At 48.1% G+C, this 27225-nt stretch overlaps 1 protein-coding gene across 2 annotated transcripts; it reads left to right on the top strand.

The window, feature by feature from the left end:
* Positions 1 to 760: 760 nt before the first annotated feature.
* Positions 761 to 26951, top strand: LOC146300112 (fibroblast growth factor receptor-like 1). 2 transcript variants are annotated; one of them, XM_084680902.1, is made up of 7 exons: positions 761 to 1076; positions 1687 to 1781; positions 16507 to 16779; positions 23129 to 23215; positions 23410 to 23694; positions 24414 to 24767; positions 25131 to 26951. In XM_084680902.1, exons 2-7 carry the CDS (start codon positions 1697 to 1699, stop codon positions 25571 to 25573), a joined length of 1527 nt encoding a protein of 508 aa, XP_084537028.1. In that variant the 5' UTR covers positions 761 to 1076; positions 1687 to 1696; the 3' UTR covers positions 25574 to 26951. The 2 variants fall into 2 exon arrangements, with proteins under 2 accessions (XP_084537028.1, XP_084537036.1); XM_084680910.1 differs by lacking the exons at positions 761 to 1076; positions 1687 to 1781 and adding an exon at positions 5060 to 5218.
* Positions 26952 to 27225: the final 274 nt, after the last annotated feature.

The following is a 27225-nucleotide window of genomic DNA, read 5'->3' as shown; positions in this document are numbered from 1 at the left end:
AACAAAGGAAATTATGTAAATGTATAAAGCTACTTTTTTCTGTATAAAAGGAATCATGTAGTAATTAAAGGACTGGATATCCTGTTACTTCAGAGCTTGCTCTTATTTTGTAAACACTTGAACATTTTAATGATAAGAGCTGTGAAACGTTTGGAAAACGTAATGTCTTCTAGTTTTAAATGTAAATGTATAAAATAAATGACTTTTATTGGTTTCAAAAAGTGGTGCTGTATGTCTCTTTTTTATAACTGATAATATGAGTACTACAGACATTTGTTTTCTTTTCATATTATTCTATTTATTCTCTTAAATTTGTTAGGAGCCCACGTGGATGACGAGCGGCTGTGGGAGTTGCGGTTGAATTACACCAGGTGGCAGCAGCTCGATGTGTAGTTCAGCCATGGCTTGTTGCTCGGTAAATGTAGTCGAGTCTTAATTTGACCACTTACACACGATGATCTGTCATCCATGAGATTGTTCGACTCCCATTTTTCAGAAAGTTGTGGTAGGCAGGCACAACTATGTCGAATAGCTTAATGAAAACTGTCTGACAGGTTAATGTGCCTATTTGCATTTGTAGTGTTGCATAATATATATATGCCTTATTGTCAAATGAATGTGCTTCAACAGTATACATGTCATGTTATAATTAGATGTGTGTTGAAGAAGGAGTTAAAACTGTCGATAGATTTTTCCAGCCCTTTTATCTGATTGGTCAAAAGTTGAGCGCTGGGACGGACAAGTCAGTCCGCTACTACCCTCCGGAGTGTTGTGGACAGCGAACTATAGGTTGTTGGATACCGAATTTGAAAATGAATGCAATATTACTCAGAATTTAGCAGTTCGTTTTGAGTGTGATTGTAGGAAGTGCGTAGTTTTGTGTTTCGTTTTAAATTATTTTAAAGACCGAAGCATTTTACGGTGTGCTAGTTTATTATACGCATAGTGGAGTGGGGCGGTCGATGAAATCGGCCACTGACAATTAATGTATGGAGACAGTGGATCTCAGTAAGAATGGGTAACAATATTTCAACAAGGATGTCGATACGGGGTTAACTTCAGCCACGGAAATTCAGGTAGGCTATTTCACAATTTTGAGTTCTGAATACATTTATGACATTTGTAAGAACATCAATTTCAATTTTGTATAGAACCAGACCAGGCGATTACTATGACTGCTTTTCTGAAGTAGAAGCTAAATTGATTTAGGCAATAAGGAACTCATGATAAGAGCTCAAGGGTTGTAGGATATTTTCCTATAGGCTACTGAAAGTAAATAGACGGTGCGTTTGTGCTACTTCATGATCTAATTCATAAAACATAATTTGATCACTGCGATCTATCCAGTAACACCATGCAAATTTTAGTTTAAACTTTGCAGTACACTGATCAGTTTCAGCACATATCTGTTTTTAAAAGTTAGACAACGTGACATTGCACCATTATTCATGTAGGCTATTATGTTTGTAGACTACCATATATATATATATATATATATATAAATTCAATAAATTCAAAGTGAGCATAAATGAGAGACCATGTTTTCACTGACAAGAACAGGGAATATGCCATAACTTGGATGATAAAAGTTAAAAAATATATATTTACAATTGACTAACAGGCCAGCACCTTTTCGTGGAGAGAGATGAGAGATCTGGGTGTCATTTTCTCAACATTTATCTTTAGATTTTGGATCATGAAGTTGTCTTTGATCAGGATGGGAGTTATAAAGATCATGCTGCTCATCTTTGAGGCTTTTTTGCTGTCTGACTGCGCAAGAGGTGAGTAACTTTTAACAATCATAACTTTGTATAACAAGAACTTGTTCACTAAAGGTATTTGTTGGTTTATTTTTCCTTTATTTCGTGTCAATCTGTTTGCCTGCCTCTTGCTGTTTCTGCAGAGATAAAGTAAACATGGCATGTATTCCAAGTCACACTGTGCTAGTCTACTTTATGTTGACCATTGTGTGTGTGTTCTTTTTCGTTTACGAGCAGAATTTCTCAGTTGGCTTAAACTTTTAGTTCAAGTAGCGAGGGTAAAATGAAAGAAGGAACAAAAATCTAAACAGAACCCAAAATCAACAAAAAGAAAGAGAAACCTCCCAGCCCACAGTGTGATCTTTTCAGTCATGGCCATGTGTGTGTGTGTGTGTGTGCGCGCGTGTGTGTGTGTGTGTGGTGTGTGTGTATTCAGCACAGCTAGGCCAAACAAACACATCCATCAGGTTCCCAGGGTGAAAGAACACAAGTCAGTGCTGGAGTCCAGCTCTCCTGGGGTTGGCCCAGACACAGTCTCAGCATCAAGCTTGCGTGCGTGTGTGCGCGTGTGTGCGCGTGTGTATCATTACATGCTGCAAGTTTGAAGTCGCAGAATAAAGCTTCAGAACACAAGGAAAAAAAACTCGTTGGGATGGTGAGCATTTTTAGTCAGCAGTTGGGAATGTTAATTTGCCACGAGGGTCCTTACCTTTTGTTTCATTCTTACAGTCATTACGACAGCAAATGAATGTGGTGCCTGAAATCACATTACCTGTTCGTGGCCAACAGGGCATTGCATAGTAGAGGTGACAGGTGAGGACCAGTGCCTGTTTACAGGAGCAGATTACATATGTGGGTCTGCAGACAATGTTTTATTCACAGCGGGCCCGCCAAGGCTTCACGACGCAGCTAAACCAAAAGTAAACACGTTGCAGAGGCTAAATAAGATTAGACAGGCAATTATGTATGTTTACAGATTAGCAGATGTCGGAGGAAGGGAAGACTGATAGGAGAACTGACTGTTGAGGGCAAATGGAGCCAGATTTATTGAGGCATGATAAACTGTGTGTGCTGTGGCCTACACAGTTTTTTTTCCAACAAGGAAAATAAATGTAATATGTTTTTCATACTTTCTCTCCAAAAGTCAGAGAGATAGAGAGAGAAGAAATGTTTTGCAATTGTCTGGCCAAAGATAAATTATTTTTTTAATACTTTGTAATTAATCTCTGACTCTGGCTCTGATTCTAGTAGTTAATTGAAAGGTTCAGTTCTTCTAAAATAAATGTGTATTGTATTTCTACAAAAGTTTGGTATTACCCCAGATTCCAGAATGTAAGGCTAAATATCCTCTAACCTCATGATACTTCAATGTCTTGGTTTATAATTCAATGACATCCCATTAAAACATCTTCACTGTTCAACTCATAAAGTCTCCAGCAGCAGTATAAAGCTGTCCTTACAACGTTTTACAGTCGATGATCGCATCCAGGACAAACGCAAACTAAATCACACGGCATCTGCCGGGATGATTGGTCTGTGAAATACTGGACGTGGCTTTTACTGGTATAACGACACGAATGAAACATTTAGACAGTTGGTGAGAAAGAAAGCTGTAAAATCAGCAACTGGCAGCCAACCGATTGTTTTGTTCAGTCCCCTTCAGGTTTTCTTCCTTCTTAGCTATGACTACTAAAACTGTGCTGATTTGTGGAACCCTGTGACACCTCCTGACTCCTCCTCCACCCGCCGCCAGCCACCTGGAGGAGGTGCCTGGTGACGAACCGCAGCACGGCTCCTGATGTGGCCACAGGGCCGGGGACCACACGGGGACCACTGGGCCTGAGTGGCTGTGGAATCTGGCGGTCAGGACATGTGGGCCTGCCGTGGGGTCCAGGCTCACCAGGTCTCTACCGTTTACTGGTGCGCCTGTGTGCATATACGCACGCACACACACACACACACATGCACACACTCACACGCACACACTTGCACGGATACATGGACACACTTACTTACACACACACACACACGCACGCACGCATACACACACAACGTACATCCGTATTTGCATCTTGGATCTGTACAAGAACAAAGTACACATTATTGGGTTCAGTTGTAGCTCTGTTCCGCCCACAGCAGGAGTGTGTGATTAGTGAAGCAGATGTGTACACTCAGGTTCTGATTTGTTACACTTATGGATCAACTGGGCACAGTGCTTTGAACAACAAGACAATGTTTACTCAACTACACCTCTCAAGCCATCTGTAGAAATTTAGAGCATGCAGACTTTGCAACTCTTTTGGAAAATGTACATTTTATAGGACCGTTACATCACAGTTTTATAACAAGAAGGTAGTATGAGATAAATTGTATGCCAAGGGCTTTTAAAATCACAAGGCCATTTGGCTTCCTCTCAGTTTTCCATTTCCTTTCAACGTAATGAGGCTCGTTTCCCAGTAACCAAATACCCCAAAGTCCTCTTATTTCTTAAATACAGTCCAAATAGTATGAAGGTAATGACACAGTGGTGTTCTGGCACATGGGCCCAGCTGGAGAAAGAGGGGAGTGGACCGAAAGAGAGAGAGAGAGAGAGAGAGAGAAAGAAAGAGAAGGTGTTTTTTCTTTTCTTTCCATCAACCTTGACCAGCACCCTCTGCAACAGTTGTAACACCTGATTGAGATATGAGAAGATGAAATGAATGTTATCTTACTATTAGTCATGCATTTGAAATAGCGGAGCTGGCGGTATGAGGTTTCACTGTGGCAGGACTCTCTCCTTCACACCCTCTGCCAGAGCAGCCAGCGCCATGGCAACCCTCACACTGCAAAAAACGTACATCGAACTGAGTATAGTAATCTTTTAAAGATTTAAAATCTAGTTTGACTTGTTTTTAGTATGAATGGCCTAACAACTTAATGTACTGTAAGTAAACAACAAAAAAAGTCTTATCAAGTGAAATGTTCTTACTGCACTTGGAAACAGATGTACTTGTTTTTATCATAAGCAAGCTCATAACTGATATTTTTTATTTGACCAGGTATTTTTGCAGTGGAACTGTTGCTGTTGCCCCACCCCAGACCAATTTATGACCTAACAACAACCCTAACCCGTCACCCATGTCCCAGTCCTGTCCTTCTCTGCATTTCCTCATGTTTATTACCAGTGTGAAGCCAGAGGAAGTGAATTAAATTAATGTGCTGTCGTTAAAACAAGACATGAGTTGACCTTTCCTCCCACCCACCCCTTTTCCAGCTCTCCAATAGCTCCTATTTACCGAGTCTGGGTCCGTTTGCAGAGAACAATGGTTGGATTATTACATGCAGTGGTCCCCCCGGTCAGACATGGCAGCAGTAATTAATTTTAAACACTCCTCATCCCCGTAGACTGGGCCTTTTTGCCGTCTATTAGAGCACACTGCAGACTTGGGACTTGTTTCCTGATGGGCTGCTGTTTAGAGGTGCGTGAGAAGGAGTTATGAGAGCGTTCTGTGAGTACGTGTGTGAACGTATGTGTGTTTTATGAAGAGCTCTGAAATTACCCTGTGAGAAGTTCTGATAATGAGGTATCCAAGGAGCACGAAACAATTTGAAAACCCTGCAAGCACCGACAACTCCCTCGGCTCCGACTGAAACGGCAGCTACAGCTAGCAGTAGCTAGCTATCGTTACTGTTTTCACAAAGACAAAATGGCACTAATTTAGCAACGAACATAACCATTTTACGACGCTATCACTCCAGCTGTCACTTGTGACTGCCACACACTGCTCATCTTGTCAAACTTTTGTCACTGAGGGCTCTAATGGTGGGAACGTGTTAAACATCACTCCTCACAGGGGAAAGAAAGGAAACGAGCGCTGTGACGAGGGATGTTGTGATAAGTAGCCATTATGGAGGTCACTTGGTGTTTACCCTGGTGAGACATAATCTCTGGGAGGAACACTGCATCCACTGACTGACTCTAATCAGCACCTCTATTAGCATTCAGATGGAATTTAACCTTCCCATTGTTTACGTTTCTCAGCTGTATGGAAATGGTTTAATGTGTGAATTGTGAATGGGATTTTTGACTACTTTGTCCCTATACATTGATCGTTAGTTTGTTTGGCCTGGTTTCTGTGGGGTTGACTTCAGACCACACACATTCTTCCTGCGGGTGAACGGGGTAATTGACAGATTCATAGAATTCTTTTTGTCCCCTTCTCAAACCTCACCAAATCCATAGAATCCGTCACACAGTGCTGTCACCATTCAGATGATAATCATCCACTTCCTGATTTGATTTCCATAATTTTGCATAGCGGGTACATACATTATGCATTCAATCAGAAAATCGCTTTACAATGAATGTCTTCAATCTAACCCTGCCACTGAGCTGAGCATGTTTGAGAGTGGAGCTTCACTGAAGGGCAGCTGTGGTACTGGTCAGAGAGACAGAGAACCAGTGCGGAGGGCTGGGCCAGTGGGTGGGGGTAGGGGCTGCCCTACTGGAAACTAACAAGTGACCTTACAATAACATTTCAGCTACGCAGTGGGAAGTGTTTGTCTTGCGCAACCCTGCTTTCTCAACCCCCCCCCGTCTGCCCCCCCCCCGTCTGCCCCCCTCTCTCTCTCTCTTTCTCTCTCTCTCTCTCTCTCTCTCTCTCTCTCTCTCTCTCTCTCTCTCTCTCTATTCTATTTTCAATTTTCTTCTTAGGAACAGAGTAGCAGAAAGTACCCCTTACCCCCCCTCCCCTCCTTCACCCTCCCCTCCTTCACCCCCCTCCCCTCCTTCACCCCCCTCCTTCACCCTCCCCTCCTTCACCCCCCTCCTTCACCCTCCTCCTTCACCCTCCCCTCCTTCACCCCCCTCCTTCACCCTCCCCTCCTTCACCCCCCTCCTTCACCCTCCCCTCCTTCACCCCCCCCCCCCCCACCCCCAGTGTCTCACAGCTGTTCTCTCAGTCTCTTCACCAATGAGACGCTGAGACTCTCGAGCCCCCTCCCTCCTCAGCAGGAGACACACTGTCCTGTTTGCCCTTTGAACATGGGGATTCATGCTGTGGGCCTGGGCTCTGCAGTGACTGCAGCCGTGGGCCTGGGCTCTGCAGTGACTGCAGCCGTGGGCCTGTGCTCTGCAGTGACTGCAGCTGTGGGCCTGGACTCTGCAGTGACTGACTGCAGCCGTGGGCCTGGGCTCTGCAGTGACTGCAGCCGTGGGCCTGGGCTCTGCAGTGACTGCAGCCGTGGGCCTGGGCTCTGCAGTGACTGCAGCCGTGGGCCTGGGCTCTGCAGTGACTGCAGCTGTGGGCCTGTGCTCTGCAGTGACTGCAGCTGTGGGCCTGGACTCTGCAGTGACTGCAGCTGTGGGCCTGTGCTCTGCAGTGACTGCAGCTGTGGGCCTGTGCTCTGCAGTGACTGCAGCCGTGGGCCTGGACTCTGCAGTGACTGCAGCCGTGGGCCTGGGCTCTCCAGTGACTGCAGCCCTTCTTTCTCCCCAAAGTGACCTTCTCTTTTACAGTGTTCCTCTCCTCTCTCGTTCAGCATGACCTTCTTGTTTATACCTCTCCTTATATGTGATCCTTCACTTCTATCTCCTTTTCCTCATACTTGACATCAGATTTCAAACCTGTCTGTTGTCCTTCTCTGGGCCTCTCTCCTCAATGCATATAATCTAACGATGAGTTGATTCTTATTCTAGTTGGTTCTCGTACTGTAATTACCCCCCCAAAATGGCACCATGTTATTTAAGAAGGTGAGAAAACACTGTAGTAATCCCCAGGCAGAGAAAGCATGTCTATGTATGTGCATGTGCACATCCGGGGACAATTATTCTACGTGTTATTTTTTTTCTCTTTCCCTGTCCTCTACTCCGTTGCTGGGTTGTCTATTGTAAATCAGCAGCCCCCCTGGCTTCTCCCTCTCCAGCCCCCCCTCTTGCCTCCCCCCCTGCCTCCCCCCCTGCCTCCCCCTCCTGCCTCCCCTTCCCTGCGTATTGTTCTGCAGTTAAAAGGTTGATTGAAAGTTATGGTGGCAACAGGGATGCCTGGCTGGGCCTGAAGAAAGCAAAGCCAAGGGATGGATGGGGTAACGAGGCCTGAATGAGGCCTCTCTGCTGCCTCTGCTGCCTCCGCTGTCTCTGCTGCCTCCGCCCAGCACCCCCAACCTCCACCCAACATCCCAGCCAACTTCCACAATGCACCCCAGCTAACCTCCACCATGCACACTATCTAATCTCCACCATGTACACTAGCTAACTTCCACCATGCACCCCAGCTAACCTCCACCATGCACACTAGCTAACCTCCACCATGTACACTAGCTAACTTCCACAATGCACCCCAGCTAACCTCCACCATGCACCCCAGCTAACCTCCCCCATGCACACTAGCTAACCTCCACCATGCACACTAGCTAACCTCCACCATGCACACTAGCTAACCTCCACCATGCACCCCAGCTAACCTCCACCATGCACCCCAGCTAACCTCCACCATGCACCCCAGCTAACCTCCACCCCCTCCCCTCTTTTTAGCCCCCCTCTGCTGGGCATCAATAGGAACCTGCATGGCTCTCTGCCTCTTTCACTGTTTTCCATGGGGGATTCTTTTAACAGAAGTGGGGGTTTGAAGACAGTGTTGCTGTCAATTGTAAATTACGGAGTGTGACTTTTAGTCTGACTGTGGGGATCCTTGTTCATAGTGTAGCGAGTCAGAAAGGTTCTTATTAGGGTGGAGGTTGTGGAATGCATTGAAATAACATCCAAAATAGGTTAAATCTTTGTACTTTCAACACCAACTTTTTCAAATAACAAAGGAATTATGTCCTTTTGATGCACTTTTAAGTAAGGGCTCTTTTATGCATCACATTTACGATGAATGGAAAAATGTGTCCCTTTCTGAGAGTTGAGACTGGGGAGGAGGAGGAGGGGGAGAAGGGGTGGGAGGGGGGCGCAGGAGAGGAAAAAATCCTTCCAGAAGCTGAGAGTTGAATCTGTCATATTTTATAGTATGGCTACTGCTGTCCCAGACTGGAATTCTGCACCATGCAGTGAAACTGATTGGATTTCCTCATGCACAGGGATCTGAAGGATGTGAGTTTGGCTCCTGACTCGAGCAGTACGTCCCAAACGCAAAGGGGAGTCTGGTTTACCAAAGGAGATTCTGGGAGGTTCCTGGGTTCAGGGTTGCCTTTAGCTGGCTTTGATGTGAGTTGTGTGTGTCGTGTCCATAACTATATCTGATACTTTTAGTTTGAGCTCTGTGTAAACATGGAATCATCCCCACTCAATCGCTCTCAGCGATGTCAAGGGTGCGGGTCTCAATAGAGGCTTCTGTCTGCAGGCACCCTGCCTGTTGGTGAATGCGGGAGACAGAATGAGGGAGGGAAGAGAGAGAGAGAGACAGACAGCGATGGATCAGAGGCAGAGTGACCTCCGTGAGGGGGCCTGGTCGTGGTAAGGTGAACCAGTAAAGCGGTGAACAAATTCTCATTGTGAGAGACTGGGTACCATAGCGTAATGACAGCCACAACAGCCCCACGGTGACAGATTGATTTCAGACAATATTCCTGGATTGTCAAGAGGCCCCATGGCTGTCAGTGAGAGCTTTGCCTGCTCCTCCGCCCCCTCTGTCAGTCTCACTCTCCCCCTCTCTATTCTCTCTCTTCACCTCTCTTTCTGCACCTCTGTTTCTTTCTCAACCTCTCTCTCTCCACCACTCTCTCTCTTTCTCTGTCTCTTTCTCAACCTCTCTCTCTTTCTCAACCTCTCTCTGTTTCTCCACCTCTCCCCCTTCCTCCTCCTCCGCCTCACCCGTCTCTCTCTCCGAGTCTGAATTGGTCCATTCTGCGCAGACATGGCTCCTACGTCCCAGTCTGTCATTGGCCGTCCCTGTGAAAGGGTCTGCAGTTGACAAAGGCGCTGGTGTGAAGCGCCTGGCTGGGTCATGTGGAGGGATGGAAGTTCCTCAGACACCAGGGTGGTGTCGGGTTGCTGGGTACAGACAGTGGAGGAGCAGAACAGTGCTGTATCACAACCAGGCTGGGTCATCACCCCATTACACCGGCCAAGCCTGCACTGTCACTGACCCCCTCTCTCTCTCTCACATACACACACACCGCTGGAGATGGCCTTGTCTACAGGCCCGTGTGGTCAACAGCTCCACCTTTCGAGGGTTCTTGATGTGCACTTTCAGCCGTTGGATACAGTGGTTGTTTGTCACTGCGCACAGCCAGCTTGGGAGAATGTGTTGAAGGCTGTCTAGGGTGTCCACTGTCTCAGACCAGTGCAGGAGCCCAGGGGGGGTGGGGGGTGGGGTGGGGCAGGACCGGACATAGACATCCCTCTCTGGTGCTGGCCACTGATCCGTCAAGCACCAGTCCAGTGGGAGGGAGAAGGCTTCAATCACAGGCCCGGTCTGCTCAGCTGAAGTCGCACAGAGGGAGGATGTGGTTCAAACCTAATCTGAGGTCATCCAAAGTCAAGGGTTTAATCTTTAACCCAGTTAGTTTGGCAGGCACAGCAAAATGACATAAACACACTGGATTAATGACTTACTGTATTGTCTTTTTCACCCTATAATGTGTGTGTGTGTGTCTGTCCAGCTCCATCGATAAATAGGTGCTTGCCCTTTTCTACCTACACACACACACACACACACACACACATACAGTAAACACACTCTCACACACGGGGCGAGAGAGAGCGGGCTCTGTTTTACTGTGTCATGTGGCTGGTTCTGGGCCAGGGAGTGGGGTGTGAGATTGTTGAGATTCCTGGTTACTGCCGGCTGGGCCCACCTAATCCCCTGTACTCCCACTGCCTGCTCTCCCTGGAAGCCGTGTGCTAAAGGAGGGCCCCTTTGCCATCTTAGCCTCTGCTCCCTGCCACTCTCTGAGTCAGCCCCCTTCCTCTCTCTCTCTCTCTCTCTCTCTCTCTCTCTCTCTCTCTCTCTCTCTCTCTCTCTCTCTCTCTCCTCTCTTCCTCTGTTCTCTTACCCTTCTCCTTCCTCTCTCTGTCTCTCTCTGTCTCTCTCTCCCTGTCTGCCTGTCACTCTCTCTCTCTTTCACTATCTCTCTCTCTCTCTCTGTCTCTGTCTCTCTCTCCCTGTCTGCCTGTCACTCTCTCTCTCTTTCACTATCTCTCCACATCTCTCTCTTTTATTCACCCTTTCTATCAGCCCCCCCCCCCTTTGCCTTCCTATTGTCCCCTATCTTTGCCGCCCTCCCTCCCTCTCTCCATCCCTCCCTCGGCGCCCCTCTCCTGATAAGTGCCCCTAAGCACACACTCTGCCCCTGAGTGCGCACCATGCCGAGGCCTAATGGAGTGAGATCAAACTACTGGAGTGCTCCTCACAGGGCTCCTATCACAGGCTGAGGACTGCCGATTAAACCAGACTCAGATGAGCTGTGAAGCTAAAGCATCACACGCGCGCACGTGTGTGTGTGTGTGTTTGTCTGTAGAAGTTCAGAAACTCCCAGATAGTACTGACTCTGTAGACTGTTTCTTCATGTGTGCTTTATTGCTCTTTTTTTCTCTACTACAGACAACTAGAGTTTCTTTATGTATTGAACTGCTATGGCAGCTTGCGATTGTGTGTGTGTGTGTGTGCTCGTTCATGAATGGTTCCCTTCAGCCAGGCTGAGTGACAGAGGGCTGCTGGTGAGCTGTGGTCCTCGCTCTGGCAGTTGTTAGCGTTGACCACAGAATACACACACACCTCCCTCCCCACAGAGACAGCTGGAGCAGAGGAACAGGCATGCCAGCCTAATGAAATATCGCTGCTCAGAGTTCAAAGACTCCACGGTAGGCCCAGTTAGAGGTAGGACGCGTGATGGAGATGTTTCCTGAAGCTTTATGACTACGGAGTCATTTCTGCGTTTTTATTTTTTCTTCCCTCTGTTCGTTTGATGGAGTCGGCAGGAGGCTGTTGTTCTGGCACTGTTGGGAGAGGGACGCCGAGGCAGATTCATGGATGTTTGTCGTAATAAAACAGCAGAGGCCCGTCTCCTTAGTTCGGAAAGGCAACTAAATTCCCACGGAATTAGCATTTATGAAACCGATTTGCCGGGAGATTGTCATTCACCTTTATTTCTCTTTCTCGTGGCCCGTCTTTCTCTCTCGTTCTTTCTCTAGTCTGCGTGCTCTCATGTCACCCAATAGCTCTCACCCTGCGACAGTTCCCACCACTGAACCCTCGGCTATTCAGCCCACATCTGATGGTGCCGAAGAAAGCTCCATTGTCCCCAGTCTGGTCTTACTTTGCTCTTATCTATTGATTGGAAAGGCGAGAGGGGAAAATGAAAGGTATTGATTACTGAGCAGGCCGGGTGAGGGAGTCGGGCTGTTCGTCTGGAGGGGTAAGAAAAGACGGCATTCTTTACCCTCCACTGCCCTTCTGCTGTCAGAGCACCCACACCCCTCTCTCTCTGACTCTCTCCCCCCTCTCTCTCTCTCCATCTCCCTTCCCTCTCTCCTGTCTCCCCCCTCTCACTCCTCCCCCCCCCTCCATGTCCCCCTCTCACTCCCTCCTCCTCACTCTCCCCCTGTACTCCCCTTTCACCCCCCCCCCCCCCCCGCATCAACCTGGCCTCCATTCCAGGATCAACAGGGCTGCATTCTCTCAGAGTGATGTTTATCTCTGCTTGTGAAATGTATAGCCTGGTGCAGCCGTGGTCCAGTCTCCCGACAGAAGCTCTGGCCTTTCACACACTCCCCACGCCACGGTGACTGGCAGCCCTCTCCCTCTCGGGTCACCTCCACCGCGCTCAAGTAAGAGTCACCAGCCCTGGATTTGGTTTCTGGCTTTCATGTTGTTGTTTTTTTTTTTTTTTTTTCTCCAACGTCCACCTTTTCCTCTCTGTTTCTGCTGGCTTGCTCTCTATGAGTTTAACATGCCGTCCCGGTGGCCTTTCTCTGCCCTCCGCTCAGTAGTTTTTTGCGTTCTAAAACAGCCCCAGAGGTCTGCACAGATGGAACGGGGGATGAAGTCTCCCCTCCAGCCACAAGGTCCATTAAGCAGCCGTTTCCGTCCCCGAGTGCCGGGTCGTTAGTGTTGATGGATGCCCGTCTCTGTCTGTGGTGGAATCATCCAGAACAAGCAGCCGAGCAGTCCTTGCAAAGAGGAAGCCTCCTCCGACTCAGTCTTTTGACTCAAACAGCTCCAGACCCCACGCTTGGCTTTGGGTCGGCTGCCTCTAGGTAAACACTCTGCTAATGAATCACTGCGGTGGTACCACAGTGCTTAAAGCGGGGTCAGCCAGGAATACTGTGGAAAAATCAGATCCCTGATCCATGTCGGTATGAACAAGTCCAGCCTTCGAACTTGTCGGTTGTCAGTCAAGTTGTTGTGGTTTCTAAAGTGATGGGTGATGAATGGAGTAGAGGAATCCTCTCAGTGATGCTTAGCGTCGGGTTGAATGTTTTGTGTGCATCACCAAGTTTTTCTCACGTTGCGGTGTGCAGAGGCCCATGTGTTTGAATGTCTGTCAGCCAGAACTTAATCGGGCTTGTTTGTATGGACTAAAAGTCCAAAGCACTTGTATATAGCTAAGGAATGCATGTACGCATCATTACAGACCTACAGGTGTGGTAACAGAACCAAGTGCCAACACATCTAAACATGGCTTTAACCTGGCAGCCTCTGTTCACACCTCTCTCTCTCTCTCTCTCTCTCTCTCTCTCTCTCTCTCTCTCTCTCTCTCTCTCTCTCTCTCTCTCTCTCTCTCTCTCTCTCTCTCTCTCTCTCTCTCTCTTTAATAGTGTAGCTCTATTTCTTTTTTCATTCCCCCAAATGTTTCTCTTTGTAGATTTGCCCTCATGTTAAGTCAACAGTGTGTTAACCCCTCAGAATGGTTCGGGGAACCAAGAGATAAATGTATCCTGCGTCACAAGAATGCCCCTTGTTGAATGTGCCCCTTTCTCTTAAAATAATCCATCACCAAATTGAGCAAAGAAAAACAGAGCTAATTCTCCAAGTCGCCAGACCTCCTCCTCCTCCTCTTCCTGCGCTATGAAAGATTCCGTTCACACACAAAGCTCAGCTAAAAAAAGGTTCCTCACCAGAACAGCAATACGGGAAAGCGCATGTGGTCATGTGTATCATTTTCCATTGACAGGTCTGCTAATAATGCTAACCATTTGTATAAACACTCTCAGAAATTAAAGTGATTCCGTGTAAATCGTCAGGATTCGAGTCATTTCCCTGGTAACAAGGATGTCGGCCGATTTCAAGGGACACAAAGGAGGTTTAGGAAACCGTTCACCGGAATAAGATTGAAGCCAGCAATTGCACTTCAATTCCTGAAATATTTGATCATTTAAGATGTCTTTGTTTCCTGGCAACCTTTTAGATTAAATTTGACAAAAAGAAACCTTTACAGTCTTGAATTTTTGGAGCGTCAAGGTTAAGATAACCCGTCCTTGAGAGGAATGAGGAGGAGGAAAGGATGGTGGTCATACCAGCGGCACAAGCACTCAAGTTATTCAGACGATGGCCTTGGTTTCATCACCTTTATGCCTTGTTTTTCAAAGAGCTTCAAAAGGGATTTTTAAGAGCGGAGCGGAAGGGGAGGAAATCATTTGTTGCACATTACGCTCCTGGTGCGGCCCCGCCAAGTACTCTTTTAGTTAATTACAGCAAAGAGAACACAAAACTCTCCAACATTGTTTTAGGAAGACTACTAATCGTGCATCCTTATACGTTTACTGACATTGGCCTAATATTATATCAATAATAATTGATATTACATGTAGCCTACAATACCTTCTTTACGTCCTATAAAATAGTGCTATATTTAACACGTCGTATCCAGTCAAATATTGTGGTCATAGGAAAGCGTATGATTTTGGAAAAGGTGCTACTTTTTAGAGCTGAGACAATTGTACACAGTTACAATAGACAGTGTTTGACTGTGAGAGGAACAGGGGGGAAGCGATTTCAGTAGCTGTTATGTGCGAACACGCCTCTGAGGTACCAGACCACCATCTCCCAAATGTATGACGAGTGTTGATTTTCGAGTGTTGATTTTCACACAGAGTTTGCTGGAGTGACTCTTGTGGTTCCTCCGCCCATATGTTACGGCCCAGGTGGTTATTTATACAAGCAACTTTCCCTCTCACAATTTTTTTTTTTTTTAGACCTAACACCCCCTGACCGACGTCTAGTGACTGTGTCCAAAAGCAACAGAAGATATTGAAAGTCAGTGGGGTACCTTTTAGATAAACATTCAGTCGTTTCAGCAGCTCCAGAGGTCCTGTGTGATTGAGTTCCCGGGCGGTAGCTAGGCTGTGTTTCCTCCTGGTGCTGTGAGCCGTGTGCGGTGTTGAGAAGAGGCGATGCTGAGGTAAGCTGAACACTGGGCTCCTCTGTTTAGCTCCCCTGGTAGCAGAGGAGTGAGATATGGGCTGGCTGACAAAAAAAAAAAAAAATCCTGCGGTCACGTTTGTTCCGCAGACGTAAACAATGACACTTTCAATTTCCTGTGCCTGCCGTGGAACAGGAAGAGCGTCCATGGAAAGGAAGGCAAACCCTGACTGGTGTGTGTGTGTGTGCGTGTGTATACATGTGTCTGTGTGTGCACAAGCACATATTCGTGCACACATGCTTGTGTTTGGTTTAATTTGACATCAATTTAAGACGGCAGAAACTTCATCTCCGCTCACAGATCATAGATGACATCATGGCAGATCAAAACGCTTGCATGCTGTGGTTGGTGCAACAATAGGTCTTCTTTTCGCGCACTTGGGTTTCCTGTTGTTATAGGCCATCAGCATAACATTGAACAGAGGTTGGCGCTCACCTTCTCCAGTCCCCAGTTAATAACCCTTCTCCTGCATCCAGACCTTCCACCTGAGCTGAAGAAACATCTGCTTGCAACGTGACCAATAAAGGCCAGATGGAGTTATCTGGAGCGCCCTCTCCCACAACTCTCCCCCCCCCCCCAACGCACACAACTATATAATGAACTGCTTGTTTACCATACGTGTGAAATGCTCCATCGGAATGTGAGAGTGTGTGTGTGTTTAGAGGGCCTTGTTTGTTTACCCTGCCCCTTAGTTTTTACTGCGACCAGACTGACCATCTGTGGGTGACTAAGCAGACCGTGCTTTTCAGAGTCGTGACTCTCCACGGCTTTCCTCTCCTTTACTGCCCTTGTCTCCACTCCCCTCTCCCCCCTCCCCCCCCCTCCTTGATGTTCCTGTCTGTTGGGCTCGGTGGTTGTGTGTTGTGTGTGTGTGTGTGTGTGCAGTAGCTGTGCTCCCTGCTGCAGCAGTCAGGGCACCGCAGGCCTCCATCCCGGGCAGGCTGAGAGCGCTCCACTTCACCAGATCTGAGGGAGAGCTAACCTGGGCCAATTAAGAGCCCCAGCACAGGAGCTGCTGTCCGCCTGGCCGGGGCCCGCCCCCTCTCTGCTTTGATCTCCAGCACGCTACACGCAAGCACAGCCAGAGCGCTTTAGCCCCTGTGAAATGGACGACAGGGCTACTCCAATTATTACAATCTGGTTTCAGCATCTCCAGATTATCAGACTTAGGCGGTGACAAATGACCCCTAACTCTGTCCCTCGACCCATCTCCAGGTAGACAGGCCTGAGAGCAGCTAGGCCACAGGCGGACCGACTGGTTTAAATTCAAACATGCAGTCGTACTTACTCTTCGAACAGGGTTCCTACGGACGTCGTTTGAGACGCGCTGAATCGACCAGCTGTTGACCGCGCGGTACACGAGAGGTCAGCTGGTTGAACCCCCACTGCCTGTGTGTTCCTCCAGGGCCCCCGAGGGTGGCGGAGAGACTGTCCCACAGGCAGACAGCTCGTCTGGGCAGCGCCATCAAGTTGCCCTGCCTGGTGGAGGGAGACCCCCCGCCCCTCATCATGTGGACCAAGGACGGACGCAACATCCACAGCGGCTGGATCCGCTTCCGCATCCTCCGTCTGGGGCTCAAGATCAAGGAAGTGGAGGCAGAGGATGCTGGGACCTACATCTGCAAGGCCACCAACGGGTTTGGCAGCGTCAACATCAACTACACCCTCATAGTGATTGGTGAGTGACTGGACATACTTTTTTTTATTGCTGCCATTGACACGACTGTTTATGCAAGGCGGCGTGTCGGGTGTTGTGTAATGTGGCTTGACTGTGGCCTTGGGTACACCAAACAGGCACTGTGAGTTGGAGTTGTGTTTGGGGTTCGGCTTGTGTTACACATCTTACTCGTCAAAAGCGAATGCCTAATTAGCCCCGCGCTGCGGATGAAGTCACCTTTCCAGTAACTCTGCCCAGGTTCTGTAGAAAGGCTTACAATCTTCCGGTGAAGCTACATATGTAATGCTCTCCCCCCCCCCCACCCCCTCGCCCTATTTTCAATCGTCCCTCCCACCCCCCAAGTTCAAGATCTTGTCAAGCTGCAGATGTTCAAAGACGTGCTTCACGGAGGTTACGGTCTGAAACACAGGGATTTAGAGCTGAGGGTTAGAGGCTGATCTCTTCATCTCTAATATCTGAGATATCCTCCGCGCACAATGCCCAAAGTCAACAGCCGTTCGGGATATAGTTTCATAGTGCTCCGTCCTCTGTGACTCAAGTGGATCTGGAAATCTCTCCTCTCCCCGGGCTAAACCGTGACTCGATGAGGCCAAGAGACCTGGGACTTGAAGCGGCTTTACAAGAAACACATTTACTTTTACCTATGTGATTAACGCTTTCCTGTGAAGTCTCTTCATGTTAGTAGAGACCAAGCAGACACCAAGTCTAATTCCCCAGTTCCTAAAGCGTGCCAGCACTGTTGGATCTGTGTGTGTGTGTGTGTGTGTGTGTGTGTGTGTGTGTGTGTGTGTGCGCGCGTGTGTGTGTATACAAGTATATGTGTGTGTGTGTACAGTACATTTCCTGTACTACTGACTGGAGCGTGATGAATGAGAGGAATGGAGCGTGAAGGTTCTGTTTAGCCTAATTACTCTAAGATGCCTAATTAGGGTCAGAGTCTCCCAGAGAGAGAGAGAGAGAGAAAGAGGGAGAGAGGGAGAGAGGGAGGGGGGCCAGGGGGGCCAGGGGGGCCAGGGGGGCCAGGGGCCCAATGGAGAAGCTGCTCCTCGGTCTTGTGACAGGCTTCTCACACCAGGACACAGGTCTTATCGGTCAGATCTGGAAAACACTGGGGAGTGAATGGTGCTTGTTGTTTTATGGCTGCATGTTAGGGGCATAGCGGGGTAATTGGGAAAGAGAGTTTACCAGTGTTATTTTGATTCTAGTTCAAGTTGAGGTTGCAAGCAATGGTCAAAGACAGGGTGTTTCTGTTTTGATTTCCTTAAAAGGAAAGGATGGAGACGCGAGGACACGAGGAGAGGTTGAAGGTCACACTACAGCTGTGTGATGTGTTAAGAAAGTTGTTTGGAGCTGTGTCTACCACTTCCTAATCTTCATGTTTACATAATTAGATTTTTTTGCCATGTAACTCTTGTGGACTTCTTAGTCGTATTTTCTAACCTCTTTTTGGGTAACTATGATCAAAACTGTCTCGTTCTCTGTTTAGATTAATTTGTGTGATCAGGCAGCAAACTGTAAATCTTGAAGTCAAGTCATCCGAATGATAGATAGCACTTCTTTTATTACTGTACAGTAGTGTGTAAGTCACAAATGATTTATCCTGCTTGGGTCCTGCTGCTCTCTATCTGAGAGAGAGTTTCAGTGGAATGAAGACTTCAATGAAAACGGTTTCAGCCCACTGTGATGAAGCAGAGAAGTTGCTCCAGATCAGTTGTGCCTGGCTGCCTATGGTAGTTCCACTCCCACACACAAGGACACACTCAAATACTTCTCGTACTTTTTGAACTCTTTTTTTTTTTACCGTCCTTCTCAGAAGGCCATTTCCCCTCTCCTTTTTCTTGTCCTCTGTATTCTTTTTCCCTCCCTGGTCTTCAAACTGTTTGGCTTCGCTTCCCCCTCCTGCTGGACAGGGCTCTGTGTTCCCCTTCTCTTCTGGTTGTGGTGAGTGCATGACCAACGCTGGGCCAACACCAGCCTTGCAGGAGTCCTTCCACATCTCTGTTGTGGAAGACCTCAGAAACCACCTCCCCTCTCATCTCCTCCCTTCTCTCTTTCTCCGGATCCTTCTTTCCCATCCGTCATCGAGGCCAGGAACTGCCAACCCGTCACCACTTTGTTTTCATAGATAATTGTTCTATCAGGGGTGCAACACAGCGAGACCCACTTTTCACGTTGTTGGGATTACTTAAGGCTTGTTTTCAGATCCCTGCAGGACCGGAGGTATAGGTAGGGAGGCCTGACCGCTATGAACAGAAGAATGGTGCCCAAATTTCCTGAGCAACAGTTTCCATTCAACTTAGCACAGCTAATTGTGAGACATTTGAATTGTGTTGCAGCTTGTCGGTGGTTTGGTATCCAGTTGGGAGGCCTGCTACAATCCTCAAAGAGAAAAGGGGAGAGATTATTTATTTGAAATGTTGTAAATGGGGGGTGTAATACAGGCTAGATTCCAGCCCAGCTCCACATACAGTATCCATCATGCAAGTTTATTATTTTTACTGGAGCTCAGAAAAGAAAGAGAAACAACTGCAGTCAGTTATAGTGCCGTTTGGGGGAACAGTGGCGACGATATCCTGGCAGCCTTTCAAGCTCAAGGCCCTCGATGCACAACACACTGTTTAAGCATTACAGTCTGCATCAGCGGGGACGTGCAAAGAAGAAGGCAGACAGGGGGAGATTATGGCAGGGGAGAGAAGAGGGAGACTTCTAGAAGCGAGACAGAGAGGAGAGGAAAGGAGAGGGCTGTCTGCAGATGATGTGACGTGAGGATCCTCTGTGTTGGGGGCGTGCTGTTGGAGATGTCTCCCTCTCTCCCCCCATCTGCCAGTGTGACACGCAGCCTGTCCACCCCTGAGCTATCCCAAGAATCTGGTGGGCCAGTGCAACATGGCGCCTCTTCAATCCCCCCCCCCCTTCCAGCTGGTTGTTTGGGCACTGTTTGGGATGGTCTCCTGACAACCCCCCTCCCACTGGTGGACAGACAGACAGACAGACAGACAGACAGACAGACAGATGGTCAGACAGACGATCAGGTCTGAGAGAGAGAGAGAGAGAGAGAGAGAGAGAGAGAGAGAGAGAGAGAGAGAGAGAGAGAGAGAGAGAGAGAGAGAGAGAGAGAGAGAGAGAGAGAGGGAGAGGGAGAGGGAGAGGGAGAGGGAGAGGGAGAGGGAGAGGGAGAGGGAGAGGGAGAGGGAGAGGGAGAGGGAGAGGGAGAGGGACGGACGGATCCGACTCACCATCAGTCAATTCTCTGCAGGGTTGACTTATATGATGTTAAAGATATCATCAGATGGCATCAACATGACATGTTTTTACAGCTCGATCTTGTTGTATTAACATGTCGTGTATAGGCTACTTAAATACAAACACAGTGTTGACGTTCCACACAACTTCAGCAGGATAACCTGGGTCAGATCTCAATGGGCTCCTTCTTTAGCGCTCAGGTCGTTAATTGTCAGCTGTGTTGAGATTGCTCTGGAGATGCTGCAGTTTTGGGTGACCGTTTAGATAAATGGTCCCTTGTGTGACTTGTAGCATATGGTAGCTGTTTGGAGATCTCCAGAGTGTAATGCAAGGTAACTACACATAACATTAGAATGTCCCCAACCACATCTGGAGCTTGTTGGGACCCCCACAATCATGGGGGCTTTTCCTGCGATTCAACTGTTACACCAGGGCCAGAGGAAGGAACAGGGGAATGCACTTCCTGTGGCTGGATTTGTGAATGGAGCTGGCGAGGGGTGAGAGCATGCAACCCTGAATTACCGTGGATCAACAGCTCAACGGAATCACCTCTCTGCCCGATGTTTAGCTGCTGCACGCAGGTGTGTTCCCAGGTGCGGGGGTCAGATGGCTGAGCGGTTAGGGAATCGGGCTATTAATCTGAAGGTTGCTGGTTCGATTCCCGGTCGCGCGAAATGACATGTCCTTGGGCAAGGCACTTCATCCTACTTGCCTCGGGGGAATGTCCCTGTACTTACTGTAAGTCGCTCTGGATAAGAGCGTCTACTAAATGTAAATGTGTTTGTCGTGTGTGAAATTGCGATGGGTCCTTTTAGGCTCGGGGCTATCGATAAAAGTCTTGCCCGCTTCCTGATAATCAAAGACCTTGTTTTCTTAGGGGCCCACTCCAGGAAGACAAATGACATGTTATCAGTGAGACATCGTGTCTCTCAGGAGCCCTGCAGACTCTCTCTCAGCTCCTCTTTGATGCAGTCAGGAGCGTGGGGCCTCTTGAAAAGGAAGAGCGAGCGCAGAGCGAGCAGAGAGCGAGCGGAGACGGACAGACAGCGAGGCCCCTTGGTCCTCTCCGTTTACTCATAATTATATTTTTCAGTATTCCAACAATAACAGTTAGATGGCGGCAGTGGGAGAGCTGTTCTTCCTCCCCCTGCTCTGTGGCTCCAATGAGCCTACATGGTGTTAAGACAATAGCAGCCAGGACTGGTGGTAGAAACACACTTATAAAGGGCGCCTTTGTTCCTAAAGACCTTCAAAAAGTAAAGAGGAAATAGATTCAGGAACTAACTTTAAAAAAAAAAAATGTTTTAATAAAAAACACACACACATACACACACACACACACACACACACACACACACACACACACACACACAACAAAAAACGAAAACCCTGTCAGTGTTGGGCTGTGTTTGCATTGGGAGGTTCAGGAACAGGGAGGAATGTGGAGAACCCAAGTGAGCAACAGAAAAATATTTCTTCCAATGTAGGCTGTTTTTTTTTTAAGGAATGGGTTATTATAGTTGGCTAGTTAAAGCCCTTCAAATAGCCATGACATCATGGCTGGCCCTGGTGCTACAGGGGACAATGGAGGGCTTGTGCCCGGAGAACCCTCGAGAGCTTTCGAGGGGTTTTGGGGGAACCGGGAGGGCGTCTGGAGGGAGAAGGGGTGGGGGGTAGAAGCCACATCTGGTCTCTCTACCTGCCCCAATCAAACACAGAGTCAGAATCAAGCGTGCCAAAATGCATTTCGAGAAATTCAACCGGAGGCTACACGGAGCTCAGGTTCTGCGAGAGAAACGGGGCTTTGCTCATAGAACCAGCTGTAGGGTATTTAGATCTTCTCAAGAATTTGACATAGTGTCTCGTGAGAGCGGTTACAAAGTGTGTTTGACGTGAGTGTACTGGACGTCGATTAAAATGTGAGCGTTAGAAGTCGTAATGAATAGATGTCAGAAAACATGCCAGAACTTCAGGAACCGGAGACTGGAATGTTGAAAGATGGTGAAACTTTGCGAATGATTTCACAGCTAGGTTTTATACGATTTGACAGCGTGCCGTGTTCTGGTATCAGATTAAATCATTTTAACCCCCAACTGTGCTCTGGATTATCGTCTGCGACACAAGCGGTCGTTTACGTCTCGCACGGCAAGGAATGGCAGCAATCCTGATCTGTGTCAGATACTCATGAATGCCCATCTTCCCCAGTCGCCCCGCATTCCCGACCATCTCTTAAATTTCACTCATTATATTTTTACTAAGCCCTGTCTTAGCTCCACTATATGATGTCAGTCAGTCAGTGACATCATTGTCCCCAGCTGTCTCCTGGAACTGGGTTTATGAAAACCGATCGTGTTACTCTCAAACTCTCCAGTGTGTGACCTTAACATGCTCCCCTCTGCGGATTCTATCTATAAATGCTAAATTTACTCAGATGGAGCCAAGAGTGTTTCACGGTGTCTGCATGGTGTTCCCTCTTCGTGTTCACGGTGTCAGAGGCTTTGTGACGGATTGTGAAACAAAGTGGTTTGGACCGAAATGGAAAAGTGATATTTCACTGTTTGTGATACAACTCTGTTGTTCTTTAATCTGCTCGATATGTCAGTGCTTTGAAGTAGCTTCTGATGTCTGAGAGGCCACAACTCCTTTAAGAGTGTTATTAGTGTGTGTGACTGTTCTACTTACTACGAATCCATAATTTTTCCAATTTAAAGTTTTTAGTTTTTTTTTTCATGACCAGAATAATCTCAAAAAAAGTATAGATTTTTGTATGGGAATTACCAAGTAAACTACGTCTCTGTGGTCTCTGGAACCCAACTGCATTCGATATTTGCCAAAAATGGCCACAGAACACAAGAAAGGTCCTAATAGGATTACTGTATAATCTCTGTCATCACCCTCAGTTAAGGCTTCTAAGGCCTTTGCTGCATGCCGGCTGGGCACAACAATTCCATAGTTTTAACACCACTTAGGATTCAGTTCTGCAGGATGCATCTCCTCAACATCCCTGACTTGTGTTCCTGCTGCTCTGTGGTTACGTCTCTCTCTCTCTCTTCCTCCTTCTCTCTCTCCCTCTCCCTCTCCCCCTCTCTCCCTCCCTCTTCCACAGACGACTCAGGTTCCGACAAGACCGGGCCCGGGGTGGCAGATAACCTGGAGGCGGAGTCAGGCCCAGACAGCCTGTCAGGTAAACTAGGTAAGAGCTGGCCACCGTGCAGGATGCAGGAGCATCGCTGGGTTCCAATTTAACCAAACGGTATCCCTTTGAGAAGTAGCATCTAATTTTATCAGGGGATCCTAAAATATGCACATAAACCCTACAGTTTCATTCAGTGAAGCGCGGCAGTGGCAACCCACAAACCCTCTCTCCGTGTCCCTGTTTCTCGTCAGTCCGGCCCAGGTTCACCCAGCCTGCCAAGATGAGGAAGCGTGTGATCGCGCGGCCCGTTGGGAGCTCGGTGCGTCTGAAGTGCGCCGCAGGCGGGAACCCTCGTCCAGACATCGTGTGGATGAAGGAGGAGCGCCCGCTCACGGACAGAGAGGTCGGCCAAGGGCGCCAGAAGAAGTGGACCCTGAGCCTGAGGAACCTGACCCCAGAGCACAGCGGCCGCTACACCTGCAGGGTCTCTAACCGTGCCGGGGAGATCAACGCCACTTACAAAGTGGAGGTCATACGTACGTATCCTGCGGCGAGACTCTGACTCTTCTGTCGAGGGGGAGGAGTCGACTGAATGGGTGTAGGAGGAAAGAGGAATGAGATGTGTCCTGTTTTTGCTTTCTGTTAGTGATCAGAGAAAGGAGGGAAAAAAAAGTTCAGTGATAGAACATCTACGTACCGTACTTAGGAACACAGTCATCAGCCATTCTGGATGGGAATTTGATCAAGGAAGAACCGTGAACTTTGAGAGATTCTTTCTCTCTGATCTACCTTCTCCACACGGCTGCATTTGATCAGGAGCCTCGCTCACAGCCCTGCGCCCATGGACCAATGTGTTTGTGTAATCATGTATATGAGAAGCATATTGAGAAGGGGAGTTTGAGATGGGAGAGGTTGTGTTCGGTGGGGAGGGGGAAAGGTGCTGCTTAACCCGGAGCCCCTCTACCCAATCTGGGGATGATTATGGTCCAGCTGTCTGCCAGAACTCTAGCCCCCCCCCACCTTCTGAGACATGTGCTACACAACCAGGGGCAGAGAGAGAGGAAACAAATCACACATACCTCTTGTGTTACATGCGATATTTCCCTCTCCCTCTCTCTCGACCAATTACACATCCCGAGCCTGAGGGCCCGAATCCAAAGAGACGTTCCTGCTTGTTCAATGTGCAGCGTCTTCGTCACGTCACTGCTGCGGGACCTCTGTTGTGACAGTCGGGCTGGTTGTGTTTTCTCCGCAGAGCGGACCAACTCCAAGCCCATCCTGACGGGCACTCACCCGGTCAACACCACGGTGGACTACGGGGGCACCACCTCCTTCCAGTGCAAGGTGAGGAGTGACGTCAAGCCCGTCATCCAGTGGCTCAAGCGGGTGGAGTCCAACGAGGAGAGCCGCTACAACTCCACCATCGAGGTGGGCGACCACCGCTTCGTCGTGCTGCCCACGGGGGAGGTGTGGTCGCGCCCCGACGGCTCCTACCTCAACAAGCTGCTGATCACCAGGGCCAAGGAGGAGGACGCGGGCATGTACATCTGTCTGGGAGCCAACACCATGGGCTACAGCTTCCGCAGCGCCTTCCTGACCGTGCTGCCTGGTAAGAGCAGTTCAGATGTGACGCTCAACCTCCTCTGATGTGACGCTAGGCTTCTATGAGGGTTTAAGGTGCGGTTTTATGAGCGTACGTAAATTGCTCGGTGATGCTGCTTGTGAGAAGGGCAACACAAATCAAATTTTGATATATTAATATTTGATCTGACCACTATCGACTGACATTTACGCATTTAGCAGACGCTTTTATCCCAAGCGACTTCCAAGAGAGAGTTTTACAAAAGTGCATAGGTCACTGATCACAACAAGTAGCCCCAAACAGGGGCCCCAAACATGGGGCTATTTGACCACTATCGACGATCATCATGTGTGTTGACCCTTTCTCTTCTCTGCTCCTCTCGTCCTCCAGACTCCAAGCCCCCCATCACCCCGATGTTCACCCCAGCCTCCAGCACCCTCCCCTGGCCTGTCATCATCGGCATCCCTGCTGGCATGGTGTTTATCTTCGGTACGGTGCTGCTGTGGTTCTGCCAGAGCAAGAAGCACTGCTCTCCTCCCGGTGGCCCCACAGGGGCCTCCCAGGCCCTGCAGGCCTCCCACCGCCTGCCCTACAGGGACCGGGACCGCAGCTGCGTGGCCCCCTCGTCCACGTCCTCCAGCCCAGACAAGGACTGCCTGAGCTCCATAAACTACGAGGACTACCTGACCCAGAAGCAGTTACTCCTCACCCAGGGGGGTTCGACCCTCCCGACCAAAATCTACCCTAAGATCTACACTGACATTCACACGCACACACACTCTCACGTGGATGGGAAAGTACACCAGCATCAACACATTCACTTTCAGTGTTAGCCCCCCCCCCCCCCCTCCTCCCTCTCGGGAGCAGCGAAGCTCCCTCCGTCCTCCTCTCTCTCTCTGCCTGTGATGTCCAGAGAGCGTCTGAACTGTGTTCTGGACCATACTTCAGAAAAACCGCTCGTCGTCACACACAAAAGCCTGAGACTGCTCGTTTAACTGTTATCAAACCTGGCCTGAACCCTCACTGGACCAGACCGTGCTGCGGGGTTTCAGATACAACTACACAGTACTGACTGAACAGTGTTTCATCAGAAGTAACCACACATTCTGGAACAAATGCCAGTGGTTCCAGACATTTCATCATCGTCGCTTGGTACTAATGAGTACAGATTTCACACCACTAAAACCAATTAAAGCCTGATGTGCACTTACTTTCTATAAACATGTTGAGATTCTGCAAGGTCGTACGAAATTGAACGGTAGCTTTTGAGATTGACAGTGACGTGCTGTGGACCCTCATCTACAGGGGTTCTCGGATCAGGGCTGGGGTCAGTGTCAACCTTTACCTCTACTCAAGCTTTGTTTTGTTGTGATAAAAAATGGTACTGAACATATTGCAGAAGGGCTGGTTTCATGCTCATACTCAGGTACGCCCCTTTTTTTCATCTTGTATTGTTTTAGATTTGTCGCGCTCATCCATCTAACCTGACCACTCTTCTCTCCCAGAGCTGTATCCATCAGTGACCCTGTCTCTCTCCTGTTTTCACCCATAAGGTCACATAGGTTGACCTTTCATATGTCGCCACCTGAGTTGTATTGAGGTACCCGAACCTTATCAGCCTTATAGCCAAATCTGAGAGACTGCAAGGGATACAATATTTTGGTTTCTACGTCTAGGACCTTGCAACACTTCAACCTCCAGAACACAAACGTTTAGGTTGCTACCACTAGGCTAGTATGCGTGTTTATGTAGTGGTGATATCCCCAGAATACCCAGAAGGCTTTGCTGTATATACGATACCACTGTATATGACAACAACGGAAAGTATTTGGACTGCAACCCCGTGTCTATAGATGTAGTCGATTATATACATTTTGAAACTCGTTATGTATATTTTATTTATTTTATTAAGGAATCACATTGTATGTTTGTTTTCCGAACTTAGGCATTTCATATGTATTTTGATCTCAAGTATGTAATATTTTAAAGGTTTACTGTGGTTCAGATGTAAAGTATAGCCTATAGCACATAAGCACCGCCAGTTGAATCATATTTAGTCCGTGCTAGTATTTAGTCCATCATGTACTGTATGTAATTGGTTGTATTTGACAATCCTGTATGAAATATCATCTTAAAAGAAGAAAATAAACTAAGCTACATCATTTAAAGTTTAATTTGCAACTGTTTGATTAAAAGATTAAAAAAAATGAACACATTAGTTGATTTTTTTTTTTGACTCGACAACAATCGTTTTTTGACTTCTGGGATGTACCATGTTTGTTATTTTAATAGGTTAGTTATCCTGGTTATCCTGTGGTTATCCTGTGGGCTCCACAGCCTCCAGACTGATGCAGGCGGTAATTCCCTCCAACAGGCAGATGAGCCCAGTGGTGTAGCGGTGGTCAGACAGGGCCAGGCACTGCAGCTGCTGGGATGAATGCCTGAGCAGACACAGGGAGCAACCTCAGGACAGAGCACTCTCACA

The sequence above is a fragment of the Hypomesus nipponensis genome, chromosome 3 (assembly GCF_054491055.1).
Source record: "Hypomesus nipponensis isolate SF chromosome 3, ASM5449105v1, whole genome shotgun sequence".
NCBI lineage: Eukaryota > Metazoa > Chordata > Actinopteri > Osmeriformes > Osmeridae > Hypomesus > Hypomesus nipponensis.
Note: the sequence above shows the minus strand (reverse complement) of the source record. Positions and strands in the feature narration are given on the sequence as shown.